Below are 25679 nucleotides of genomic sequence, written 5' to 3'. Positions count from 1 at the left end.
GCTTTACATATGCCTTCATCAAGCATCTTATAGTTGCTCATGTTTATGTGCTCTATTAGTTTGTCCCTTAGTCTATCTCTCACAGCATCTAAAATTTTACCAACTTTCATCAAGCCTTTAATTAAGATGCTCATCTTCCTATACAAGTTGAGCACTCCCTTAAAAATATGATTGAACCAAATCGAAATATATGCGATGTTAGGTTGAATAATAAAAATTCACAAAAAAGATTCGTGCAAGTGTAATTTTATAGATATGTATGAATATCTTATAATGCTTCTTACCATTTACGCTAGTCCTACATCAAATAGGCCTTGTGCAATGCATTTAGCTACATGAATCTAAGAACATACCCAAAGCCATCCAACACTACTCCTCCAATGTCATACATATTTCAAATACAGTTGGATCACCTCCATGAACTTCAAAATCATTTAGTATACCCATACAATTCCGACTGCCCACTTTGAACAATCCATTGATACACAAGCATTCCCACTGAGTCTCTATCAATGCTATATAAGAGAAAGGAGCATAAAATAATTTTGATTAACATCCCCTAGTGGATACGACCTCTATTATCCTGTCTTAACTTGTTAAAAGGCAACAGGAAAATCTTATGAATCATGGCACAAGGTAGATGCTTTATTGATTGTGACCGATAAGAATCAGTTCCGAAATCCTTTTATCCAAGAAAAAGTGTGAGCTGTACACATAAATCTAAAACTTTACTACCAAGTAGCAAATCAAATAGTAAGGACAGAATAATGGCAATTATCCAAATCTGACATTTTGAACAACCACAATGAGCTATTTCTTATGGAGCCATGCTTCTTGTACCACCAAAATAAATGCAATGCACTGTAGCATAATGCTCTTGAAACATTCTTCAAGCATATCGCAGTCAATCCCAGTTCCTAGACCAGATTGAGTGCTCCAGCTCTAATGAAGTTAACTAAGTAGTCCAAGCATTCTGTTTAAATTTCCTAGGCTTTGATTATTTCAAAATGGTCCATAACCTTCTAAGGTCCATCATCCTAAACTTTGAAGTAAAAAAACTTCTTCAATATTTTCACAGAATGCTTTTTTGGTTAAAAACTATCCCTAAACATACCCAAAGGTCTTTACAAAAGGGCTTTCACAACCTGCAATGCGCAGGAAATAGATAATGTATCAATAGAGATCGTACATGCCTTTAGAAGCAAAATTTGTTTTGTGATAAACATCTACTTATTATAGTGCTAGGAAAATCAGGATTATGCGAGCTGTGGTAAAGCTGTTCCAGGTTCATTGATTGCTGTGAACCACAAACATCTTCCAGCCAGATATTACTCAAACTCTTCTCCTCCAATCAACACAAATTCCCTGCACGATGGAGCATAATCAAGCAGCTACTAACAAACATTGAATAACCAAGCAGTTATATATAGGCATTGTGGGAAAACACTGAACAGGAAAAAAGCATTTAAAATGCAACCTAAACGAGGACACCCTTAGATACCTCATTCGCTCACAGAACCGTGCGAGTGCATCTGAGTCATTCCTCACTGCGATTTCCTCTATTGCCGGTGCATTTTCAGGAGTGACTGTGTCAGCCAGTTTGAACTCACAAAGCTCCTTCAACGAATGTGCCTGGGTCAGTACAGCCGAGTGGCCCCCTCCAGCTGCCAGTCTGCAGACTTCCCCTACGCACCTGTTGAACATGAGTTGAGTGCTTGGCCTAAAACTTCTTCCAAGAATCAAGGTTTAAAGAAACCTTGGTATAATCGGTGCATGGAAGTCAGCTTCCTGCCAGGTCAACTGAGTTGAGGTTTAACCTTTTAGGATGCCCACTTACCAATCTATGGGAGAAGGGTTCCATGCATAAGGAGATTTTCCCGTAGCTGCCTGTCCACAACTGTTATATCCCCATCCAAGTAATCGCCCGTCTTTCATTGCAACTAGAGTATGAGACTGTCCACATGTAACAAGTTGCACCCCTCGAGGAACAAGAAGCACAGGGATGTGACGTGCAAATATGTTCAAATCATTTACGTAGCAGGAAAAAGTATCATTCTGTGGACCCAGCCCAAGCTGCCCAGCCTGGCCCCCACCCCACATGTAAAGGGCTCCTGATCCTGACACAGCACATGTATGAACACCACCACATGCAATATCAGTTATTGTCACACCTTCTAGGCCCACTACTCTTCTTGGCAGTACTTCTTTATGTGGAGACTGAAGCGTACGATGCCCAAGCTGTCCCATGTGACCTAGACCCCAGGTGTACCTGTAGTAGCCAAAAAAAAATTCAGTGTATCATGCACTTACTTTAAGCAAACCGATCATAATCTTATGCAATTAATGGAAGTATCACAATTGGTGACAACATATTCTGCTGTTGACTCTGCAGACTTCCTTTCAGCTCAATCTTGCAAAGAAAGATGAATATCTCAAAGATTGGAACTTGCATGATACTGATCTAGATAAACTTAGGAACATGAGGAGATTTGTTATTTAAAATAGAGCGACTATTAACCTTAGAATAGTCAATCTAAAGGGTACAAGCATCCCCCTTGCTTATGGTCTCGCACACCCACCCCCCTTCCTGCAAAGAAACCATCTCTTTTGCCTTATGTGCTTTGGGGCTTACAGAATTACCAAGTGAGAAGGCTGGGAAAGTAATGGATACCTGCAATAAACAAAAACTGATATTTAGGTTCCTCATTGAGGCAGGCAGGCTGCTCTCATGACAAGGGCAATGTTGGATGAAGATTCATTAAAATGCCGCAGGAACACAAAAAAGAGTGTATGAACCAAGGAGAAACGAAAATGGGCTGTCAATAGAGATGGAAAAGTTCACAGACCTGTCATGGGCATCTGCAGCCGTGTGGCCCACAACAGCAGGAACACGAGGTATGGCAGGTCAGCAAGCAGTACGGAGCACATACAGGCTGGCGTCAGCTTGTAGGGAAACTTATGTCAGCAGAGGAGCAAAACAGGTCAGGGCAGTCTAGAACAAGTTCGGTCAGTCTGTGACAGTAAGATGTCACAGATGGGGGCAGTTCAGTTTAGTCTTTGCAGTAGCGTCCGTGCCAAACAACAGCAGATCGCCGTACAGCAGCCCTGCATTCTACAGCATAGTCTCAGTCGTGAACAGCTCCATAGCCTCAGGAAGGGCTCAAACCACCCGGCGCCCATTCGTCTGAAATGCTTGTCACGGATGGCTGCCAGGTGTTGTGGTTCACACCACCCGGCATCCATGACTTAATTGAAGGCTGCAATTAATTGTCACCAAAGCGTGATTGGTGGAGCGGTTGAGGCAGAAGGTTCGGGCCTTTTGGCATGAGTTCCACACCCAATCAGCATGGTTTGTGGGGAGTTATGTCAACAGCCCATGGAATTGGGCGGCCTTGAGGTGCTGGACACATAATTTTTGAGTCAGTATACAGGTACGTCCCTCCTTCCACACCACCTTTTTGAGGATGGGCGCCGGGTGGGGTGAAACTGGCCTCAGCCTAGCCCTTCAGTGGAGACTCAGATGCATGCCCTCTTCAATGAGGGGACCAACAGATGTGCAGACGGGTATTTCTAGTAATTGTTAGGCCCCAACATAAGAAGTTAGTACTTAGCATAACCATGACATCAAGCACCTATGAGTACACGGATTTCAATAATGTTCTCTCTCTCTCTCTCTCTCTCTCTCTCTCTCTCTCTCTCTCTCTCTCTCTCTCAACAGTCTTAGCACTCAACAAGGGCCTTAGCGCGCCTTTGCTCCAGCCCACTGAGGCTTGTATGAGATCATCCTCTTTGGTGTACTTTGTACCTTGTCCCATAGGCCCGCGAGGCCTTCCAGGGACATTAATAAACATCTCTCTGTTACGCTCAAGTCGAGGTAACATGACCTCGGAAGGGTCAGTCGACGTTTTCCTTTAAAGGATCAATGTTTGTATTATATTTCTTTGGGCTTCATGTAAAAGATCAAAAAGGAATAAAGGTCAAGGTCCTTGGTGAGGGTGACATGGCACTAGACTAGGTGGATCTAAGGCTAAGGGACTTTAATGCATTAAATGTGCCTAGGGGCAGATGAATTCAAAGATTCAAGAGAGGGGTAAATGATGCATTAAGGAAGGACCCTAAATTGAGGACATGTGGCATACTAGATCTATCTAGGGAGTTTGGGGCTCGTTGGAATTAAGCAAGCAGAAAGCTTTCACGAAATGAATCCTTCTGAATCTTGAGGATAAACCACAACCAACGAGGTTGGCTAGGAGGATAAACCAAGTGCCTGTGCCCGTGATTCAACGTAAAACTAGAAGCAACGAGATTGGGATGTGTCATTTGGTATCAGAGCACAGAGTATAGTGCAAGCGGTCTGGGACTGACGGGATGTTTGACGCATCGAAGGACCAGCTGTGCAATACTGTGAGAAACGCTGTCGCAAGAGTTGGAAATCTGGCCCTTGAGATTTGCGTTACGTATTAAGAGCAATGCACGACCAAAGGGGCTGAGTGATCACAGAATTAGCTACCACAAGTGATGGCGCAGCTGTGGGGTCACGGACGTCATCACAGCTACCGCAAGTGATGGCACAATTGTGGGGTCACGGACGTCATCGCAGTACTAGTCATGACACGAGCTGTCGGGACGACGGGTTCACGTAAGCTAGTGACGAATTAGGAGGCGGACGACGGGTTCACGTAAGCTGGTGACGACGATACAGTTAAACCGCAGATTCATACTTGGTATCACGCAAAGGATTTCGGGTGGCTACCTTCAGGACTACAGGATATCGCAGGGAGGGACTAGCTATCAAGATGGAACTACAGAAGCCTAGGAGTATGGGCTAGTTTGGTAATTAATTTTATTGTGATTTCGTTCGTCAACTTGCAACTATTTTAAGGACAGGAAAACTGATCTAGACATCTGCGTTCAGAGGTGATCCTTTAACGTTTTGATGCTGGTAACTCAAAGATGAGCGTCTCGTTGGATGTTTCATTTGGTTAACACCAAAGGCTCGAGCGTAACAGAGGTTGTGGTACAACAAATTTGCCCAGAAAATCCCTGAACAAATCGTTCATCATCTGCTGAAAAGTAGCAGGAGCATTGGTCAAACCAAAAGGTAATACGAGGAACTCGTAATGACCATACCTAGTCCGGAATGCGGTCCTATCTATGTGTTTAGCATAGATACGGATTTGGTGATAACCCGTACGCAAATCAATCTTAGTGAAATACTTCGCTCCGGCCAAACGGTATATGAAATCATCAGAACGAGATAAAGGATAGCGGTTCTTAATTGTAACTTTATTTAATCGTTTATAATCTATACACATTCTCCAGGAAGAATCTTTCTTCTTTCTTAAGAGGACAGGTGCACCCCAAGGTGATTTACTTGGGCGGATATAGCCCATATTCAGGTAATCCTGAAGCTGGATAGCTAACTCATTCTCCTCTACCTGGCTCATCCTATAAGGTGGTACACTGATAGGTTGAGCCCCTGGGACTAAGTCTATGCGATGATCTACTGCCCGTTCTGGAGGTAAACCTTCCGGCAGTTGAGCTGGGAATACGTCTGTAAAATTATCTAACAACATTCTCAATTCTCGGTGTTCAAACACACTTAATTCATTTTTGTTAATGACCGAAACAACAAATGAAGAAAGTGGAATCAAAACACACTGATAGACATCATAATGAGAATTGTTTAATATATTCCGAAGCTGCATCGCAGATACAATAGGCCCCTGAGAAGGGGGAATCTTATCACACTGAATACAAAATTGGGTGTCCTTATCTACAAAAGAAAGCATATGCTCCGTCCATCCGATCTGAATATTGTGGGTTTTAAACCACTCTATCCCGATCAGCACAAGTCTACATGCTCTAGATGCATAACATAACATGTGAGAGCTCCCGTGTAGGCTTGAATCCAGATGGGAAGCGCTTCAACCTTGCGATCCCAAAACTGCTTCACAGCTGGAAGCTGCACCTCGTAGGTGTGGTCGCTAGGTACTGTGGACAGCCCCATCTTCTGCACAAATTTGTAATTGACAAAATTGTGAGAGCTGCCCGGATCAAAGAGAATGTGAACCTGTTGGTCCCTAACTTCTCCATAAACTCGGAAAAGATCATGGGAACCAAACAACGAAGTATTAAAGGTACAATTACAAGAAAGGGGGCAGGTAATGACATTTACTGAAATACCTGTCATCGTGACTTGGTTGGCTCCCTTGGCTGCGGTACGTGGACCCGCCTGGAGCTTCGGTCCTAGCACCAACTTTTGGTTCTTCCGCTTAGGACACTCATTCTTTGTGTGGCCCCGCTCCTCGCAATAAAAACATCGGCCTTCTTTCTTGAGCCTGAGAGTGCGGAGGAAACGGGCCTTACCATTCTTCGCAGGAGTTAAGCTTTTCCTGGAGGCGTTGTCCGTAGACTTCGTCTCCCCAATACCAGTTGCATGCTGAAAGAACTTGCGTTTGTTCTTTCCGCTCGTCTCAGTAACTGTGGTTGCCTTGGTACCGGCCATGGTATCATCATATATGCGCGCATATGTCATGGCCTCCTGCAATGTTGTGCACTTGTTATTCTTAATCTGTAACTTATAGGAGTCTGGCAAACCATCCACGAAGAAACCTAACAAGGTTACTGGATCCATTTTAGTGGCCCTGGTTTGTAGATCCCTAAATCTTTGAAGATAAACTTCAAAAGTTAAATTCAATTTTGACATATCGAGGGCCTTGAGCTTGCCGACGATATCATAGTCATCTTCCTTCTTCAGGAACTCCTTCCTGAAGATACCCTCAAATTCTGTCCAAGTATCAGGCTTAGGCTGGAGTTCTTTCCACCAAAGCAAGGCTTTACGTGACATAAACCCTGCTGCAAGCTGAATCTTTTTCTCATCTGGATAGGGATGAAATTGGAAGTGTACTTGCCACTTGTGCAACCAAGTGTCAACTACCTCCTTTGTTCTTGATTTTTGGTCACCTGGAAAAGGATCCGGAGTGATATTCGGGCCTAGCACGGAAGCCATGGCATCCACATGCGTGAGTGCCTGAACCGTGCTAGCCAGAAGAGTCAGAGTTGCTTGTATCCCCTGGAGTTGCTGTGTCAACCCCGATTGATTAGCGTTGACCTGCTCAAATTTACCATCAAGCGCAGTCGTAAACTCACTGAAGGCTTTCTTAGTTATCAGGTCGTCATAGAGACCCTGATCATCCTCTCCCACTGGAGCGTAATCTAAGTCCTGCTCTCCCATGGTGAACTCGGGATTTTGAGCATCAGACATGGCTGAAATCTGATTTGATTACAAACGGAGAGAAATAACTGACTGAAACGAAGCACAGAGGAGGATGGAGCAGAAGAAACCCGTCCCGTAAGAAGCTGACGGAAGGAGATGCTGAAATCTGGCAAATCGGAAGACCCAGAGTCGCGGAGCCTTCCCGAACCCGCAAACCGGATGCGCCGGCTGCAGTAGAAGCTGTACGGTCTGCTGACGCAGGCCGTACGGTGGCTGCAGGTACTGGCGCAGCCTCTGTTCGGAGCAGCAGCAGGTACAGGAGCTGGCGGAACAGTCCGCACAGGCTGTACGACTGTCGCAGAAGCTGTACGGACTGTTGCAGAGGCTTCGGGAACCGTGCAGGGCTGACGCAGGCAAGGGCAGATGCAGGGGACCTGATCGAAACAGGGCGCAGGCTGTACGCAGCCCTAGGCACAGGCTGTTCGCAGCCTGTTGCGCAGGCTGTGGACAGCCTATTGCGCTGGCTGTGGACAGCCTATTACTCAGGCTGTCCAGCCTCTACTGCCTCGTCTACTGCGCCCCTTCCTAGGCTCCGCATCCCTTCCTCCCTTGCTGTCTATTTCCTGCTCATCTCTCCTTCTTTTCTGCTCTCTTTCTCCTCCCTCTAAACTTCTCTCCGTAGCCTTCAGAGATTTCAATTCTCTCTCACTCCTCTTCTTCTTTCTTTTCCAGATATCTCTTCACCCCTTCTACCCCAGGTAGCCAGCAAAACGCAGCAGGAAATTTCGAATTTTAGGGCATACCTGGAAGAGAAATCCGTCAAAATTCTCGCATCAGAAGTTCCTACCTCAGGAGTTGGCTCTGATACCAACTGACACGTCCCAGCACTCCTGAAACCCCTGATCTGCAAAATAACCACACACAACATCAGAACTGAGCAGGCTGCTCACCACCCAACCGTGACATCTACGGGATGTGATCCCGAATCAGAAGATGTCCCCTCCGAGCCACGAGCTGAGCTACTGGCACGAACTCCCAATCAGATCCAAACCAGCCTGGTGTCCCATACCACCAGGTGGCGCTGTGAAGCCCTGGATCTGCCACTGGGCCTTGGGCTACGCTAAGATGCAGGCGCGCGTCCGCGACACAATCCAGGATCAGACCTAGCACCTGGGAACGAGACTTGCTCCCAACTGCACACTGAGAACTGAACCCCCTGGGCCTCTTTTATAGACTTGGGCCCCGGCGCCAAAAATAGCGAAGACCTATAAATAGTTCGTACCCTTGCCACTCAACCCGAGAATCAAGCCTGCCTAGCTCTAAGCCTCCCCAGGCTAACCTGAGCTAGTTCTGTGTACCTAGTACACGTCAGATACCAATCCGTGCACATGACACTCCAAGAGGGAAGGCCAGTAGTCTTTGAAAGCAAGAAGCTTTCTCCCTCTCAACGAAATTGGCCACTCATGAATTAGAGTTGTATGCTATTGTCCATGCTTTGAAAACATGGAGACATTATTTGTATGAATCGGAGTTTTATGTGGATGTTGATCATGATACTCTGAAACATTTTTGTAAACAACCTGACTTGAGAGGCTGCCAAGCTAGGTGGGCAGAACTCATGCAGGAGTTTAATTTAACGATCCGGTACCGAAGAGGGAAGGATAATAAAGTTGCTGATGCGTTGTCACGCATTATGCATAACATGAGTTTCACGGTGTTAGAGAGTGCTCTAATGACTGAGATTAGAGAAACTTAAAAGGTGGACGAGTTCATCCAGAGCCTTTGGCCTAAGGCTCATGTATTAAAACCCGGGGAAAAGGATGACCTGGCATCCAGAAAAGGCCAAACTTATGCAAGATATGCCATAAGGGATGGTATGCTGAAAAGAAATGGCAAGGTAGTAGTACCTAATCTGAATGATCTCAGGCAGAGAGTCATTCGACAATGCCATGATAGCCCATGTGCGGGACATCCAGGAGTCGAGAAGACATATGATCTCGTGAAGCGAGATTTCTTTTGGCCAAAGATGAAAAAGCATATTCATGAATATGTGACACGTTTTTCGTGTCACGTAAGTAAGGCAAAGCGGGTGAAGCCACCCGGACTTTTACAGCCCTTGGAGATACCACTAAGTAAGTGGGAGAGCATTTCCATGGACTTTATTGTAGGTTTGCCTACGACACAAGGTGGGTATGATTCTATCCTTGTAGTGGTTGATCGTCTTACCAAGATGGCTCACTTCATTCCAACTAGAGAGTCGGTTAGTGCCCCGCAAGTAGCGGATTTGTTTATTAGACATATATTTCGTTTGCATGGATTACCCAAATCCATAGTGTCAGACAGGGATGTCAAATTTACCGGTCATTTTTGGACTGCGGTGTTTGAGACACTAAAGACTGAGTTGCGAATGAGTAGTGGGGATCATCCAGAAACGGATGGTCAGACGGAAAGAATCAACCAAAGAATCAACCAAATTTTAGAGGAGATGCTTAGAGCATATGTGTCATTGAGGCAACATATATGGGACAAGTGGTTGCCATTGTTAGAATTTGCCTACATTCCTCTACAAGGTTCAGTCCATTTGAGTTGAACTATGGTTATAGGCCAGCGAATCCAACTATAGTTGGAATACCTCAGAAAGTGCCTAGTGCCGCGAACTTTGTGATTCAGATGCGGGAGATGCTAGCACTTGCGAGAGCTAACATCCGCCAAGCTATGGATAGAGCTAAGGCGTATGCAGATGAAAACCGATCCGCTAGAGAATTTAAGGAAGGAGAAAAAGTTTTCCTCAGAGTTCCTTCGCACTCTAAGTCTTTGACTGCAGGAGAGTGTGCTAAGTTATCACCTCGATATTGTGGGCCATGGTTAATTCTAAAAAGAATAGGCAAGGTAGCCTATAAATTAGAATTGCCACAGGGTTGTAAGGTGCACCCAGTGTTTCATGTTTCTTATTTAAAGAAATTTTTGCATACAGGTGACTCACTAATCGAGGGTGTTATTTTGTTTCAGGAGATAGAGGATAATGCAAGACGCAAACCAACAAGAATCCTGGACCGAGGAACAATGCAAGTGCGCAATCGGAAGATACCCACGGTGTTGGTTGCATGGCATGGTCTATCTCTATTAGAAGCTACCTGGGAATCCGTATACCAGTTACGGAGAGTGTTCCCAGACTTTATCATCGAGGACGCTGATGCTGAAGAGGGAAGGAATGTTACGCTCACGTCGAGGTAACATGACCTCGGAAGGGTCAGTCGACATTTTCCTTTAAGGATCAATGTTTGTATTATATTTGTTTGGGCTTCATGTAAAAGATAAAAAAGGAATAAAGGTCAAGGTCCTTGGTGAGGGTGACATGGCACTAGACTAGGTGGATCTAAGGCTAAGGGACTTTAATGCATTAAATGTGCCTAGGGCCAGATGAATTCAAAGATATCCCAAGAGAGGGGTAAATGATGCATTAAGAAAGGACCCTAAATTGAGGACATGTGGCATACTAGATCTATCTAGGGAGTTTGGGGCTCGTTGGAATTAAGCAAGCAGAAAGCTTTCATGAAATGAATCCTTCTGAATCTTGAGGATAAACCACAACCAACGAGGTTGGCTGGGAGGATAAACCAAGTGCCTGTGCCCGTGATTCGATGTAAAACTAGAAGCAACGAGATTGGGATGTGTCACTCTCTCTCTCTCTCTCTCTCTCTCTCTCTCTCTACCTTGTCCCATAGGCCCGCGAGGCCTTCAGAGCATAAAAGACACATGAAGCAAATGGAGAGATAGCATGTGTAATTTTCCGTTAAACATCACTTCCGCCTTCACTAGACGGCCTCTCCATAACCTGTCACTAGATAACACCATGAGTTTTTCCCATCATTGCAAAAGCTGCAACTTTTTTGTAAAATGATGCACCCTTTTGAAATGGTGAATGGAGACGGAACCAAGAATGCAACAACTGAAAGCGACACAATCGCGGAGCAGCAGATTCGTACATAGATTGTAGTAAGTTAGAACTGAAGTGCAAGTACAAGTTATAATGATATACTCTAGAACTAGGGTTAGGATAACCTAATTGTCATACATTGATTTGAGTGTCATATGTAGACTAAGTGCCCAAAAATAACCAAAACTAGCCTAGCACACTAGGACTAGCCTATAAGGCCATACGAAGGGACTAAATCTAACAAAACCCCCTCCATGGTATGGGTGTAGTACATTGAAAACATCTCAGAGATACCCGAAAATCATGCCATGGTTGCACATGTTCATCCACATGGACATAGCAACCTATGAAAGTACAAGGATGGCAGTATCATGTAACAAATGGAACTACGTGTAAAGCTTGCCAAACTCCAGTTGAGGGAGCGCTTTGGTGACGATGTCTGCCAAATTGTCTTGCATTGGAACATAAGACAAGTGAATATCCCCTCCTCACAGTCTCTCTCTAACGTATGATAATGAGCCTCAATGTGCTTAGTGCTTGCATGAAACACTGGATTGCACGCACTGGCTAAATCCTTTTGACTGTCATTGTAGATTGGGGTGGGAGATGTATGACTGCAAGTAGTTTCCCTAGCCAGATACATTCCATTGTGTTTGTAAAAGCTGCCTTGTACTCAACTTCATAGCTAGAAGTAGCAACTGTAAGCTGCTTTTTGCTGAACCAAGAGATGCATGAAGCTCCAAGCATAAAAGATTCCCAATCACTATCTGTAAATGCATGGAAAGTAAGTGAAGAGTTGTGACCATAAAGAAGGCCCAAACCTCCGATACGTTCAAGTATCGGAAGACATGGCTTCAATGCCTGCCAATGCTATGTACAGGGGCTATGCATGAATCTGCTCACCTAGGAAACTACGTACTGAGGATCTGGCAGTGTGACACACAAATATATCAAGCATCCAACAGCTTGTTGATAGAGGTTAGCATCAAAGGGCTCAGTAGCATCAATGACAGACGTCTAACCTCAAAACCTCCTATGATATTCCAGAACCTCTTGGCCAATAACACACGATGTATCATGTCAAACCACATATGGTAGTTGGTGCCATCCACCTTGGCTTCGGGGGCAAGCATTCCAAACAAATCATTGTTTGCCATTGCAACTCAGGCAAAATGCACAAAGCCAAATTAATCTGAGATGCAGTGCAAACGTATGATTCTGAACACACAAGATCAAGTACCTGCACAGTAATTAAGTGCCAAAGTGTGCTTCCTACACAATGCTGCAAACGCTTGTACCTGAAAAAGAACCCCGAAGCTCGAGGGCTTGATGCAAAGCTAAATGGAGCAAAAGCCCCAAATTTTGCATGTACAGTCAATCAAAAGTCAACACAATTGACTGAAATCAACCTTTGACTAAAACACACGACTATTCTGCAAATGCAAGCTGCAAGTCCACTGTACGTCAAACTATGTTGAACCAATAGCAGACAAGTTATTACGATGAACCCTAGAACTGAGTGCCATACATAGACTCATAGTCCAAAAATTAACTAGAACTAGCCTAAAACACTAGGCCTAGCCTTACAAGACTATACCAGGGGAGTAAATCTAACAAAGGGCACATTTCTTGGTGCCCCATGCAACCCTCCAAGGTGAAAAGACACCATGTTGCTACATGTCGGAACTTGCTCTTGCTCTTGCATGACACAACTCGCAACAACAACATGGGAGGACTCTGTGCAACTCACGGCAAGGTGATTTGCAGCAAGGTAATCCACTGGCAAAAACAACAAAAATAATGTTTATTCAGTCTATCTGGACATCTTCTAGGCAAAGAGAGCTAAAAAAACATTGTTCCAGCTACATTATGTGAACATCTTCTAGGCAAAGAGCGTTATCCAGACAAGAGTACAAAAGAACCACCGAATCACACGCTTGAAGACTTACACATCACCAGTAGTCGAAATTGCGGCCATATGATACTCTCCACAAGCAATCTGCACAATCTGAACATCTTCTGGCGGTTCATCTAAAAACTTCACGAATTTGTCAACGATACGTGCTTCTTGACGGCCTTCGCAGCTGAACCCTCTACCCAATTGGCCATACTCATTGTAACCTGAAAAGATGAAGAGAACATAAAGCACAATTCAAGCATCCTTCTGGCATTGATCTATCAATCACTGACATTTGCATTTACAAACTCAATTGGAACCCATTAATATATACCTTTGTAAGACTACAATATATCCAATCGCACAAATTCAAATTTTTGTTGTAGTCCAAAATTCAGATTGGAACCCACTAATATAAGCAAAATCTCAAACAACTCAAAGGCCTTGATGCATTTATAACCATGCAAATAGATGTGCATGGAAATAACCATTACCCCAACATTGTAATGTGCCTAACTCAGAAATTGCTGCAACATGTGATGCGCCACAAGCAACCTGGATAATAGCCTGCATTTAATCCACAAACAGAATGGTCATCCTGTGGAAATTCAACCTTTTAGCTGCTTTTACAAAAGAAAATGGACAAGAATAAAAAAGTCTGAGTAGATGTTTGCAGACAACCTATGCTTCACATGATTAACATATACTTCATCTTGCAAACTAAGACATATTGAAGAGTGGGTAACAAAAAATCTATGTAAGCACAGAATATTCTCACCAATAACCAAGCATAGGCTTCTTTCTAGCTTTGTGGGGGCTTCCAAATCACTCGCTAAAGCCAAAAGTAAGTAGGGTCCAAAAATGCAAAGCATGTGTATGGGTATGGGTGTGTGCGCACGTGGATATGACGGAAGGAGGGAGGGGGGAGTGAGTCATTTATCACAAGATGAAACAAGAAAGGAAGAAAGACGTTATATACCTAGAAGAATCCAAGAACATTCCCAAACTCATCCTCTAAAAACACAACATAGTGCAGTTTCAATCTCATGATAGTCACTCATAAGATTGAAAACCATAAACTCCATCACGCATAGCAGCGACTAGCTACTATGACATCCCCAATGACGTCATCAGCGCCCAAGAGTGGGTGTAGACCATAGTATAAAAGTATGCTCTCACACATACAAATCCACACACCCACACATACTTGAGCATCCATTTATACAAAGTCTTCGTACTGAGTTTCTGTCGGCACACTCTGGAGGTGAAGGGCAAACTCAGCCATGACGAAGGCTAGCACTAAAGGAGAAGGCTAATCAAAAAGTAGTCCAGATCACTTCATTCAAGCTACAATTGCTTGTGAAGTCTAAACGATTTCATTTTAGTCTCTCCCAAACGAGCATCTAAATCTAAATCTAGCTGATAGGGCAACACACCATTTAAGATAGAAAGAATTATCGCAATACCAGCAAGCTGCAACTTGGACGAAAACTTCACAAGGTGAAATTTGCATGTCCGCGAATACGGCACAAGCATATACCTAAATGAATCCGGGAACATTCCCAAACTCATCCTCTAAAAACACAACATAGCGCAGTTTCAATCTCACGATAGTCACTCATAAGATTGAAAACCATAAACTCCATCACGCATAGCAGGGACTAGCTACTATGACATCCCCACTGATGTCATCAAACGTTGCTTCTAGTCTTATGTTTACCTTTATGTTCAGATTGGCTCACATTCTTTCTAGACCCCTGTTCAGATTTACATGGCTTTGCCCTCTTTCCTCTCCTTTTTTTTGTTTTTTTCAGAGAAAAGGACTTCCTATTAATGCTTTGAAACAAACTAACCATACAAATCAGCCATCCATGTGGCACTGATCATGGATGAAAAACAAGATTAAACCTGACTATCAATGAGACTATTTTCAGAGAAGCTAGGCTTCATGGAAGAAAGACGTTGCTTCTAGTCTTATGTTTACCTTTATGTTCAGATTGGCTCACATTCTTTCTAGACCCCTGTTCAGATTTACATGGCTTTGCCCTCTTTCCTCGCCTTTTTTTTGTTTTTTTCAGAGAAAAGGACTTCCTATTAATGCTTTGAAACAAACTAACCATACAAATCAGCCATCCATGTGGCACTGTTCATGGATGAAAAACAAGATTAAACCTGGCTATCAACGAGACTATTTTCAGAGAAGCTAGGCTGCAACAGGCGACCTAAATGTTCCAAGCAGTGATGCTGGACATTGTCTCCCAAATACTGTCCTCTCGGGAAGAAACTAGACAATGCCGGGAAAGGGGAGTTGCACTCTGCCTCAATCCAAAAGACCCTATGTCCCTAGATCCTCTAAGCTGGTGGAACCTTGTCATGTGACCTATAAGCTGGTGGAACCTTGTCATGTGACCTTTAAGCTGGTGGAACCATTTCATGTGACCCCTCCATAAGCCAAGCAGCCATGCATAAGGTGAAATCTCATTGCATCCACTATGTCCTACCCACAATCCAAAGGGCCCCCTACCAAATCCTCTGCGCTCCATATACAGTGCGGTATGGTCTCAAGATCGCTATCCACACAACGGTGGCAGCTCCCATCAATGCGCATCTGCTCTAGCCAAGGGCTGATGGGCAAGCCCCATGGGCAACCATCAAAAAAAAATAAGTAAGCTTTCCTTTGTCGGCAGCTGATCCACAAACGTCTAGAGATGACATACTAAGACCCTCCCTCCAAGACTCAGGAATGGCAAGTCTATCGTCCGTGTGATTGCCCCCCTCATGTGGGAGAGGGCTCACGTATGTGCCTCTATCTCAGTGGGGAGGCGGCACCATGCTCCAAAAGATCAGGCTGGACCAATGTGCCCAATCAATGTGTCCGTTGCTCCAAGATGAAGCCCTCCAGATCCCGGACCTCCAAATGCCAAAGAAGAGGTTGGCACTCACTCCTCACGGCACCAAGGGCTGGCTCGAATGAGTCCCCTAGACAGACGCTGCGAAACTTTGTGGAGACTCATAATCAATCAATGCTGAGCCCTTTCTAGTGAGGGGGCCATCTAAGAATAGCCCTCCATAAGACTACTGCCATGACCTCCTGTACGGGGGGTGTTCTTGAGAAGCCCTCTTTGAAGCAAGATCTTTCAAGGCTTCGAGCCTCAGGTGAGACTTCGCACTACCCACTTTGCCCACAAGGGCTCTACTCAGCATCTCTGAGTCTATGATGCCAAATCCTCCCTCGGCATGGGGCAAGAACTTGCTCACAAGGGCTCTACTCAGAACTCTGAGTCTATGATGCCAAGTCCTCCCTCTGCATGGGGCAAGAACTTGCTCACAAGGGCTCTGCTCAAAGACTCCGCTATTTATAAATCAAAGAGGTCCCAGAGAGCTCATCTCAAAGGCAATATATACACCTAGATAAATCCGGGAAAATGCATGTGTATAAGGGTGGGTGGACTCCCCTACCTATAAATCAAAGGGGTCCCAAAGAGCTCATCTCAAAGGCAATATATAACTAGATAAATCCGGTAAAATGCCCCAACTCGTCACATAAAAACGTGCAGTTTATAACTTCATGGTAGTCATCCAATAGATTATAAACCATCAACTCCATTACACATAGTAGGGAATAGCTACTATCTCATCCCCACTAACGTCATCAGTGCCTGGTAGTAGGTGTAGAACGTTGTATCAATGTATGCTCAAACACACCCCCACATACTCACACACACACACCACGCACATCCACAGACTCAAGCATAACAGTCAACATACTGAGTTTCTGTCAAAACTCATCTCAAAGGCAAATTCGAAAAAAGAGGTTAATAAAAATTAGAGCAATCACCACATGCAATGCAATCAATGATTGCTGCCACCACATTTCTCATACAATGTACTGGGTGCCACCACAACCATGCAGCTGTCACAAAAGGTCTAAAACAGTCTGCCAGCCAATGTATACCAGAGCTGCCAGGTTACCTGTGGGCTGCCAACCCCCACATGCACTGCCAGAAATCATGCTCTAAAAACACAACATAGTGCAGTTTCAATCTCACGATAGTCACTCATTAGATTGAAAACCATAAACTCCATCACGCATAGCAAGGACTAGCTACTATGAAATCCCCACTCACGTCATCAGCGCCCAACAGTGGGTGTAGACCATAGTATAAAAGTATGCTCTCACACATACAAATCCACACACCCACACATAGGGGACGAGCATTTTCCGAGCAAAATCTTCCGAGCGTCCGAGCGAAGGAAAAAAAAAGCTTCCAACTATGCAAAAATATGACAAAAATGGATCAGAAGAAAACATAGTTTCACTAAGAAATATGAAAAGTATTATAGGAATGCCTATTTTATACACGAATATTTATGTGAATCTTTGGGAATGGTGAGAATATAATGGGATGGCTTTTGAAGAAACCCACATGTAGAGTAGACTTCTCTATGAAAATTCCCTTATGATCCTTCTTACAACTTTTTACTTAATAGGGGGTGACATTGAAAAACCTCTCTCACCCTATCTTCATGAAAGGGTTTCTCCAAAGAAAACTTATTGAAGCAAGCCATCAAGGTAGTTTCGCCAGCGAAACCCCTTTGAACAAGGTTTTTCAAGGTAGTTTCGCTGGCGAAACTACCTTGGACAGCACTTTTAAAAGTGACATAACTTTCACATCCAATGTCCAAATATAGTCATTCAGCCACTCAAATTGATTGAAAAACCCCATTTGAGCACATCTATGGGGTTATATTTTGGAAAACCTTGCATATATAGTATTAAATATTACATGTATTTTATGAGAGTGATATATAAGCCCAAGTTAATACTTATTTACAGTAATTTAAACTTCTGTAAAAACATGTCCATAAATATATTGTTATTAATACTATAAAAACACTTGAAAGATATTGCCATATGATATAAATGTGTTTAATAAGTAATTATTTATGTATAATATTATTATGTTGAGAGTGATTATGAGGGACGTTTCTTAAATGAAATATTTTTCAATACTTTTTAAGGTAATAATAAGGGTACAAAGGGATGTCTATGAATAAGAAGATTTATGTTATGTAAAAATGAATGAGTGACTAGTTTGTATATTTTTATGATAAAGGGATTTAGTTCTAATGAAAATAAAAGTGTAAAAACCATGTTTCCTAAAGAAATACTATTTTTAAAATCCCTTGAAAAACACGCTCGTATAAACTTGCTCATAGGTTTTTGCTCGTAAAATTGACGCATCCCCCACACATACATGAGCATCCATTTATACAAAGTCTTTGTACTGAGTTTCTGTCGGCACTCCAGAGGTGAAGGGCAAACTCAGCCATGACGAAGGCTAGCACTAAAGGAGAAGGCCAATCAAAAAGTACTCCAAATCTCTTATTCAAGCTACAACTGCTTGTGAAGTCTAAACAATTTCATTTTAGTCTCTCCCAAACGAGCACTCGGCACAAAATACTCAACACTCAGCACGGGACAAAAGCGCCACCAGATGCGCCTTGTTCTACCCTCTTTTACATATAGGGGTACGTTAAAAAACAAGTCATTATCAACAAGATAAACACTTACTGAAGCCAATGTCTTCAGCATCAAAATACATGAAAGTCGACGCACTTAGAGAATATGTTCCCTTCCTTACTACTGCTGAATTTCTATCCCTTCTCAAGTTGCAAAGGGGTGAAAGATGGAGTCAGCCCAAAAAGAGCATTATAACAAAATGAATTGAAATGCTCTATTGTTTTCCCTGGAAAGATACTCATGATCTATAGAACAGCCAAATTTCAATAGTAGAATGACCAAAAGCAACCTTGCAAAAGCCATCTTTGCACAAAACATAGAGATTGACAAATACAAATTGAAAGGTATAAGATAAGCTACAATTTCTGGCAAGGAAACATCAGGTTTGAATAAGCAATAAAGACCAATACCCACTTACGAAATTTGGGGAAAAAGCTCCACAGAAAATTTGAGGATAATTTGAGCCCTGCATAAGAATATGGGCAGAAAGAGAATCTGTTAGAATATGCTTCAGTCTTGTTTACAGCAAAATTACTTCTGAAAAGGCGATGAAGAAGCACAAGAGAGACACTAAACCTGATTCTGACCCCACACCCAAAGCTTGGTAGCTGGAGAATTTCCACCTTTAGAAAGCTCATGAGATTGTGTGATAGCAGCAGTACAATTGGCCCCACATGCCACCGACTTAACAAACTCGTTCCGAAGAGCGTCTATCTTTTTTGGTTCCCGACAATCATATTCAGTTCCATCTCCAAGCTGTCCAAATTCATTTGATCCTGCACTTCCATCAGAAGGAACATAATTCCTATGGAATGAAGCACTTCAATCATTAATCTGAGGCAGTGAATCAGACTATAAAGGATTCCTCAAAAAAATTCTAGACAAGGCTTTCAAAATTGTAGCAAACGTACAGAGATTGACATAATTTCCTTCCCATGCGAGTTGCTATTCCAACAATGTATCAAAACGCCATACTGGGGGAATCAGACTACAAACCTGAAGGATGCCTAACCGTTTCAAAGGCATTCAAAGTGAACTACATCATTAAGAGCACTGGTTTTTCACAGAGAATGAGAATGGTCACTCCGTTTCAATCAAATGATGCAGATCTACAATCCATGCAAAAAAGCACCAAAACATTCATTTAAACGGTATCCTTAGCTAGATTATATAAATTCTGGAAATCCAGCTTTTTCCGAGAACCTAACACCAGGAATGTTTATTCCAAGCAGTACAAAGGGTTTCGTTTGGCATTTCTTTCTATTGACGTTGCTGTTCATAGCTGGTTTTCTTTCTCTTCCTTGTGCATGGGTAAAGGGACCTGTGGTGGTTTACTAGAACAATTTCAGCCGATTGAAACATCGTCTTGCCAGCATTTTACTCCATTCCTTTCATAGAAGAATAGGAAGAAAGAAACCCACGGGAGATCCAAAATTATGCAAGAGTGTTAGAAATCACCCCAACAAAGGGTACGCACAGCGGAAGACTTATAGTAATGCCCAAGAGCTCACACAGTGTGCGTGTGGGTGTGGAATCACAAACTTCTTTACTTAATGTGCGTCACATAGATTTGCAGACTTATCAATAGACAATGAACCAACCAGAATATATATTTCCGTCCAAAACTATGGACACAATACAAAAGATATAGATCCAGAGTCCCACCAATGGTGTGGTCCTCTGATCTTCCCACAAGGTCCTTCTCCTATCTGCCAGTTATCTCTAGACTCGAGCCCGCGTGCTCCAACTCGAGCTTCTGTAGACTTTCCGTCCAGATCCCTTCCACCTTGCTGTCTTTGCACCAGCCTAGGTGGGCAGCACTCTGAGCTAGGTCTGCAGCTCTACAGCTCTCTTGTCTCCTTCTGGATAGAGGCCCACAAGTGGCTGATCTGCTGCTCCTGCTCCCTGAACTGCTGCTCCAAGTGATGATAAATGAGGCCACAAGGACCTCCTTTTATAGGGTCCCAAGGGCCTGTCAAAAAACCGACCAGCAGCCTCAAACTGGCCAACCCAAACAGGCCGACCAGGCTGCTATAAAACTGCCCTAAAAGAGCCCTCATAACTAGGGCCTCTGGCTCACAAAACTAGGGCTTTGGCCCTCACTTCAAGGTAGAGTCCCAGCCCCTATGCAGGCCTGCCTGGCTGTCTTATATGGGCTATAAATATGCCCTCCCAGGGTCAGTCCCTTGCAGCCCTATTTGCTGCTGCTCCTGACCTCCCGGGTGCCCATTCTCCAGCCCCATACTGCTCCGTACAGTTGCACGCCACCTGTCCCGGGTCTGCACACCCTCCGTACTGCTCCGTACAGTTGCGCCACTTGTCCCGGGTCTTCTCTAGATGTGCTGCCCACATGACAGCAATGATGCTGTCCATGTGGCAGCCCCTTTCTCTCTTTTACTGTGGGGTACTGCCCTAGGTCTCCCTCCCCCATGCTCTCCTCATATGGGGGCTTACAGATGGGGAGGTGGCCATTCCAACAAAGAGGACCATTCCCCTTGAAAATAAGCTAAAGCAGAAGAGCCTCATCAATTTTCACTCCAGTACTCGAGTACAGCAAATCAGCATACCTATGGATTAAACGGTTGGATTGCAAATGTAGATTATGACCGTGATGAGCAATTAATCAAGACCTCATTCCTCAACTCTCCAAGATGCATCCCTAAGGCACCACTAAGCAAGAATCGTCTATTCAGGATGCCCCGTTTGACCTACCAACCAATTAATGAAAACTGCCACAAACATATAACTTTACAACAACAATGTGTGTCCATAAACAAAATCTTCGTTTTCTCAAGGGTCTGTAGGCGACTCAAGTGAAGCGCCTACGAATGTCAAAAAGACCAAATTCCTGGCTTCAGCGATTGTTGAATTTGGGACTACCAGCTTATCACCCAGGTTTGGTGCGCAGTGCTGTAACCTAAAGAGGTTTGTGCAGTAACCCAATATTTTGAATGTCCATATCGGTGTCCACGTAAAAAGAACAAATTTGAAAAAACCCTTCCAAGTTCAGGTTTTTTTCAATAGTTTTTGGGTCTGACCTCCACATTTTTTTGGTCAGTTCAAAACGGAATTTTGAGAATTCGGCAATAAACTCGAGTTTTCATGAATGCTGGTCCACATGCGCATGCAATCAACTATCTAGCAATCCATTATTTGCACTCACCATCTAAATAGGTCACCGTGGAGCGGGCTCCAGGACGATTATTGTGGCTACCCCTCTACTCGCATTTCAGGAATGACTCTGGTCAGCCATCGAGCGGCTTTATAACCATGGGAAATCAGCGGTGAATCCATCAAGGTAGAGTCAAGAAACACAACTTACCCCAGGTAAAGAGAGAACCATCGGAAGCCACTGCAGCGGTGTGCTGGAGGCCACAAGAAATGTCGACCATGCGGATGTTGCTGGCACATCGTCGCGTCTTGAACAGATGCGGTGCTACTCGTTTGGGAACGCGTAGACATCTACGCACGTGTAATGCCGCTGTCTGCCCACTAGAGTTATAACCCCACACGTACAGGGCGCTGAGGACAGGGGTGGGGGAACCCTGAGGCGCCATGAACGGATGGAAGATATGTGAGACCAAAAACCTGTCCTTTTCTCGAAAAATCGGGTCGGGCAAAGGCTGTGAATCTTAAATCTGCTTCCTGAGATGAAATATGAGCTCCGAAGACGGCGACTTTTTTCGCTGCAAGTGCGGAAATGCAAGCGCGGAGGCAGCGAATTGTGGCGAATTTCGATTTGTGAACGCGAAATGCAAGCCAGATTTCTCTGGGAAGGCGATTGCAAGAGATGAAGCGGTGGAGGAGCGCGAATTTTGTCGAGAAAAGCGAGCGGTGAGGAGCGAAATTGTGGCAGATTGATCGATGGATTGCAAAAATGCGAAGGATGCGAACAACCCAAACGCCACTCCTGTCACTATAATTAAGCCCTAATTTGATTTGATGATTTGATGCCACCTCGTCCCCCCCTTCCTAGCTTCTTGGAATCCCCTTCATTCGCCCTTTGCCACGTCACACCCCCGAGATCCTTGCAACATCACAAAGGAACCCTCCCCTCCTCTTACCTGGCCCCAGTGCCCACCCCTAGAACAGGGTTTATCATATTACGTAATTTGATATTTTTTGGCATTCGTCAGTTGACAAAATTGAAATTATTTTTCTATCTCGCACCACGCCTGTTTACCTGTGTTCAAGAGAAGACACCTCTAAGTATTATCCTTTTGAGCTAGTCAGTGTCGCCTTAATATTATGATATGTAATGTGTATCAAAATATATGTGTCTCTTACACCATTATATGTTTTGTGCTGCCTATTTACTCTTGTACAATAAGACTTGTGAAAGTTTTAATTTTGGAATATAATAGTTTAGATTTTGAATATTACAATGATATGCATGTGTAGCTGACAGAATTAAGGATGAACTCCTTGGAACCTTGACTCATTCTTAGTAGTGGTTGGTTCTATACTCGGTATCATCACAAATGGTATTGTGGTGTATTAGATTCTTCAATATAGTGGCAACAAAGGAAAGAAGTTAGAAAAGGATGACTAGTAGGTATGGCTGCAAATAAGTTTGTCGTTGTTCATATATTGGATTAAGTAGCTCTCAGTTTGGCTAAGGCTCTTTTTCCATCTCCTATCTTGAAAGGATGAAAATCCACTTAACACAATCGTAGGTGGTCATTTGTCTCTTAGCGATAAACGTTTTGTAGAGTATAACTTATTTGCTATTGATTTGAAGAACGATGTGAATTGATTTAATAAATTACGATTTCTTGACCTTTGTCTATTTAGTTGTCCTGCATAGAGCATCTTTTAACATCTTAGCTAAATTATCAACTCTTGGACAAAAATTGGGTGAGAGAGTTAAACAATTAGCTATGCATTAGGAAAAAAGGGAGCTCATTTCGGGGCCCTGAGAGAAATCCACAATTTCTTCTTTTTTTGTGAGTCCGAAATATGGGAAAGTAATAAAATACTCCATAAAATATTCATAAGTACTGTAAACATGTCAGAGGATGACATAGGATGAAAGAATAAAGATATTCTTCTATATTCACTCCCATATCTCATGAACGTTATTATTCAATGCTCCTACAAGCCACGTCTTTCTCTCAATCATTTCTAGCCATCTCCACGATCGTTAAGCTTCTTCGTCAGAACACCATAACTAATCTCGCATATGCTTGTTTTTCAAAGTTTACCACTCATAGGCAATCACTAGAAAGAATAAACACCAACCAACAACTCAACCAAGCTCATCCATGAGCTAATTGCACACCCACTTTGACCCAGAGCATGCCTTGTGAAGCTAAAATGTGCCTCCATTCAGCCACTCAGCCCACAACCCATATTTGAAGGGCAAAGGAGTGGCTGTTGTACAACCCATACAACCACGAATCTAACACTTAGAAAGCAATGGCCATTAAGCAAGCCGAACCCCTTGTACTTCTTGTGTAAAAGCTGCTACTCAGATCCATACAACCCATCGATGGTCGTCCGTACTGCTCCGTACGTACCCATGCAACCATCATTAATGACCCCATACTACTTGTATGTAACCGTATGGCATACAGCCAGCCATCAATGTTACCATATAGTTCGTACATACTCGTTTTGCCTGCAATCAAAGATACCATATAGACTGCCCATATAGTATGAATTCAGCAGCTCTCAAGGCTCGTACATTGCCATACCAGCAACATTTAATGCATTGGTTCCCCTTTCGTACCATCATATGGCCACATGCATTCTCTCTCTATAGGCGCCGTCTTCCGTGAGGTCCCCTTCATGCGATTCTGCCCTGCACCATTTTTCCTCATTCAATTTCTGCCTAAGGCCTAAAACAGAGTTGAGCAATTGTAGAGCTCAATGACACCAAAACTATTCATGCATATCAAAAGCATCCATGTCTGAATAAGAAATTTCAGTCAAAAAGGAGGATGAGCCAAATACTATGATGGAGTAGGAGGTTGGGAGCATCCTAGATACCACATTAGGCTCATTGGCTACAAATCAAGTGCTAATTCATGATCATTGCTAATAAATTTGTATGTTTATTTCCTAGGATAGACACTGAAGTTCTAGATATAAAGGTTGAAGAGTGGGCTATAGTAGAAGTATTGTTGCAATCAGCCAATAAAAAATATGAGATTTTACACACCATCCATAAAGAATAGTCTATACCTATTAGCAAAGTAGAACAATTTATAGATGTATTGATGCATAAAGTATTTATTGGCAAGGATGAAGCAATTAAATTAGTAGAGGGTGTTCCAGTAAAAGGATGTATCTCTAAGCTAGTGGATTATGAGACATCAAGCAAAACACCAAAAGACAATAACACAGTGATGGATGTGAACATAGAGATTTGAGATCCAATAGAGCAACAATAGAATCCACCAAAAGAATCAGATATTGAGCCTGATGCTCCTTAGAAAACCAACACAGAGGCAATTGATGCGATTACAACTCTTCCCACTTTATCTTGACTATTTTACTCTTGTATACTATGTGGGTATATACATGTGCCTTTGACAACTTACAGTTCATGTTTTACATCGTGTTTTCCAACATTGATAGATCATGTATCTTAAAAAATTATCATAAATTTCTATTAGTGTATATGTTTTCCTCAATTATCAGATATAAGATTGGTGAGATGTTATGTCATAAAGAGGGTTTACTAATTTCCATTAGACTATTATTTAGAACAAACAGGAGCCCCTAACATTCTCAAAAATAAATTATATTAATTAGTCGATGTGACACGAGAGTAAGATAAGGTGGGAGGGCAAAAAATGAACATTTCTAGAATCTTTTGCACCGCCTATGAGCTGCGACGTCTCAAGAAGATTCTTGAGCCTACAATGCACTGACATTCGTCGGTAGCTATAAAGACTAGTCCCCTAGAGCAAAAGACAGAATACACAAGCAGAAAGGTAAGAGCAAGGCAGCCTGGTAGAGAAGAGGGCAGAGAGGCGAAGGCGGCCTCAGCCTGTGATAAGGCCTACAATACAGCTCGCATGAGATTAACCATGACCTGCTTGCAATTAATTGATTAAGGGCTATCGCATAGGTTAATCGACGATGAGGCTGATCC

At 43.3% G+C, this 25679-nt stretch overlaps 1 protein-coding gene across 1 annotated transcript; it reads right to left on the bottom strand.

Annotated features, from left to right (window-relative positions):
- Positions 1-864: 864 nt before the first annotated feature.
- LOC147890567 (Regulator of chromosome condensation (RCC1) family protein) lies at positions 865-22479 on the bottom strand. Its single transcript, XM_087390470.1, has 8 exons — positions 21900-22479; positions 19154-19353; positions 18996-19043; positions 13548-13620; positions 13106-13277; positions 1838-2269; positions 1502-1693; positions 865-1365 (listed from the first exon to the last, which is right to left on the bottom strand). The coding sequence occupies exons 1-8, from the start codon at positions 22132-22134 to the stop codon at positions 1329-1331; spliced, it is 1389 nt and encodes a 462-aa protein (XP_087246596.1). The 5' UTR covers positions 22135-22479; the 3' UTR covers positions 865-1328.
- Positions 22480-25679: the final 3200 nt, after the last annotated feature.

Source organism: Dipteris shenzhenensis, chromosome 19 (assembly GCF_047967505.1).
Source record: "Dipteris shenzhenensis isolate YYH24624 ecotype China chromosome 19, Dip_SZ_1.0, whole genome shotgun sequence".
Taxonomy (NCBI): domain Eukaryota; kingdom Viridiplantae; phylum Streptophyta; class Polypodiopsida; order Gleicheniales; family Dipteridaceae; genus Dipteris; species Dipteris shenzhenensis.
This window is presented reverse-complemented; position numbering and strand designations above follow the sequence as displayed.

Excerpts from the sequence above, each read along its gene's own strand:
- LOC147890567 (XM_087390470.1), bottom strand. The coding sequence starts at position 22,134 with ATGGCGCCTCAGGGTTCCCCCACCCCTGTCCTCAGCGCCCTGTACGTG. Across the intron at positions 19,354-21,899 it reads TGGTTCTCTCTTTACCTGGG|GATCAAATGAATTTGGACAG; the intron begins GTAAGTTGTGTT and ends ATGGAAGTGCAG. Across the intron at positions 13,278-13,547 it reads AGGCACATTACAATGTTGGG|GTTACAATGAGTATGGCCAA; the intron begins GTAATGGTTATT and ends TCATCTTTTCAG.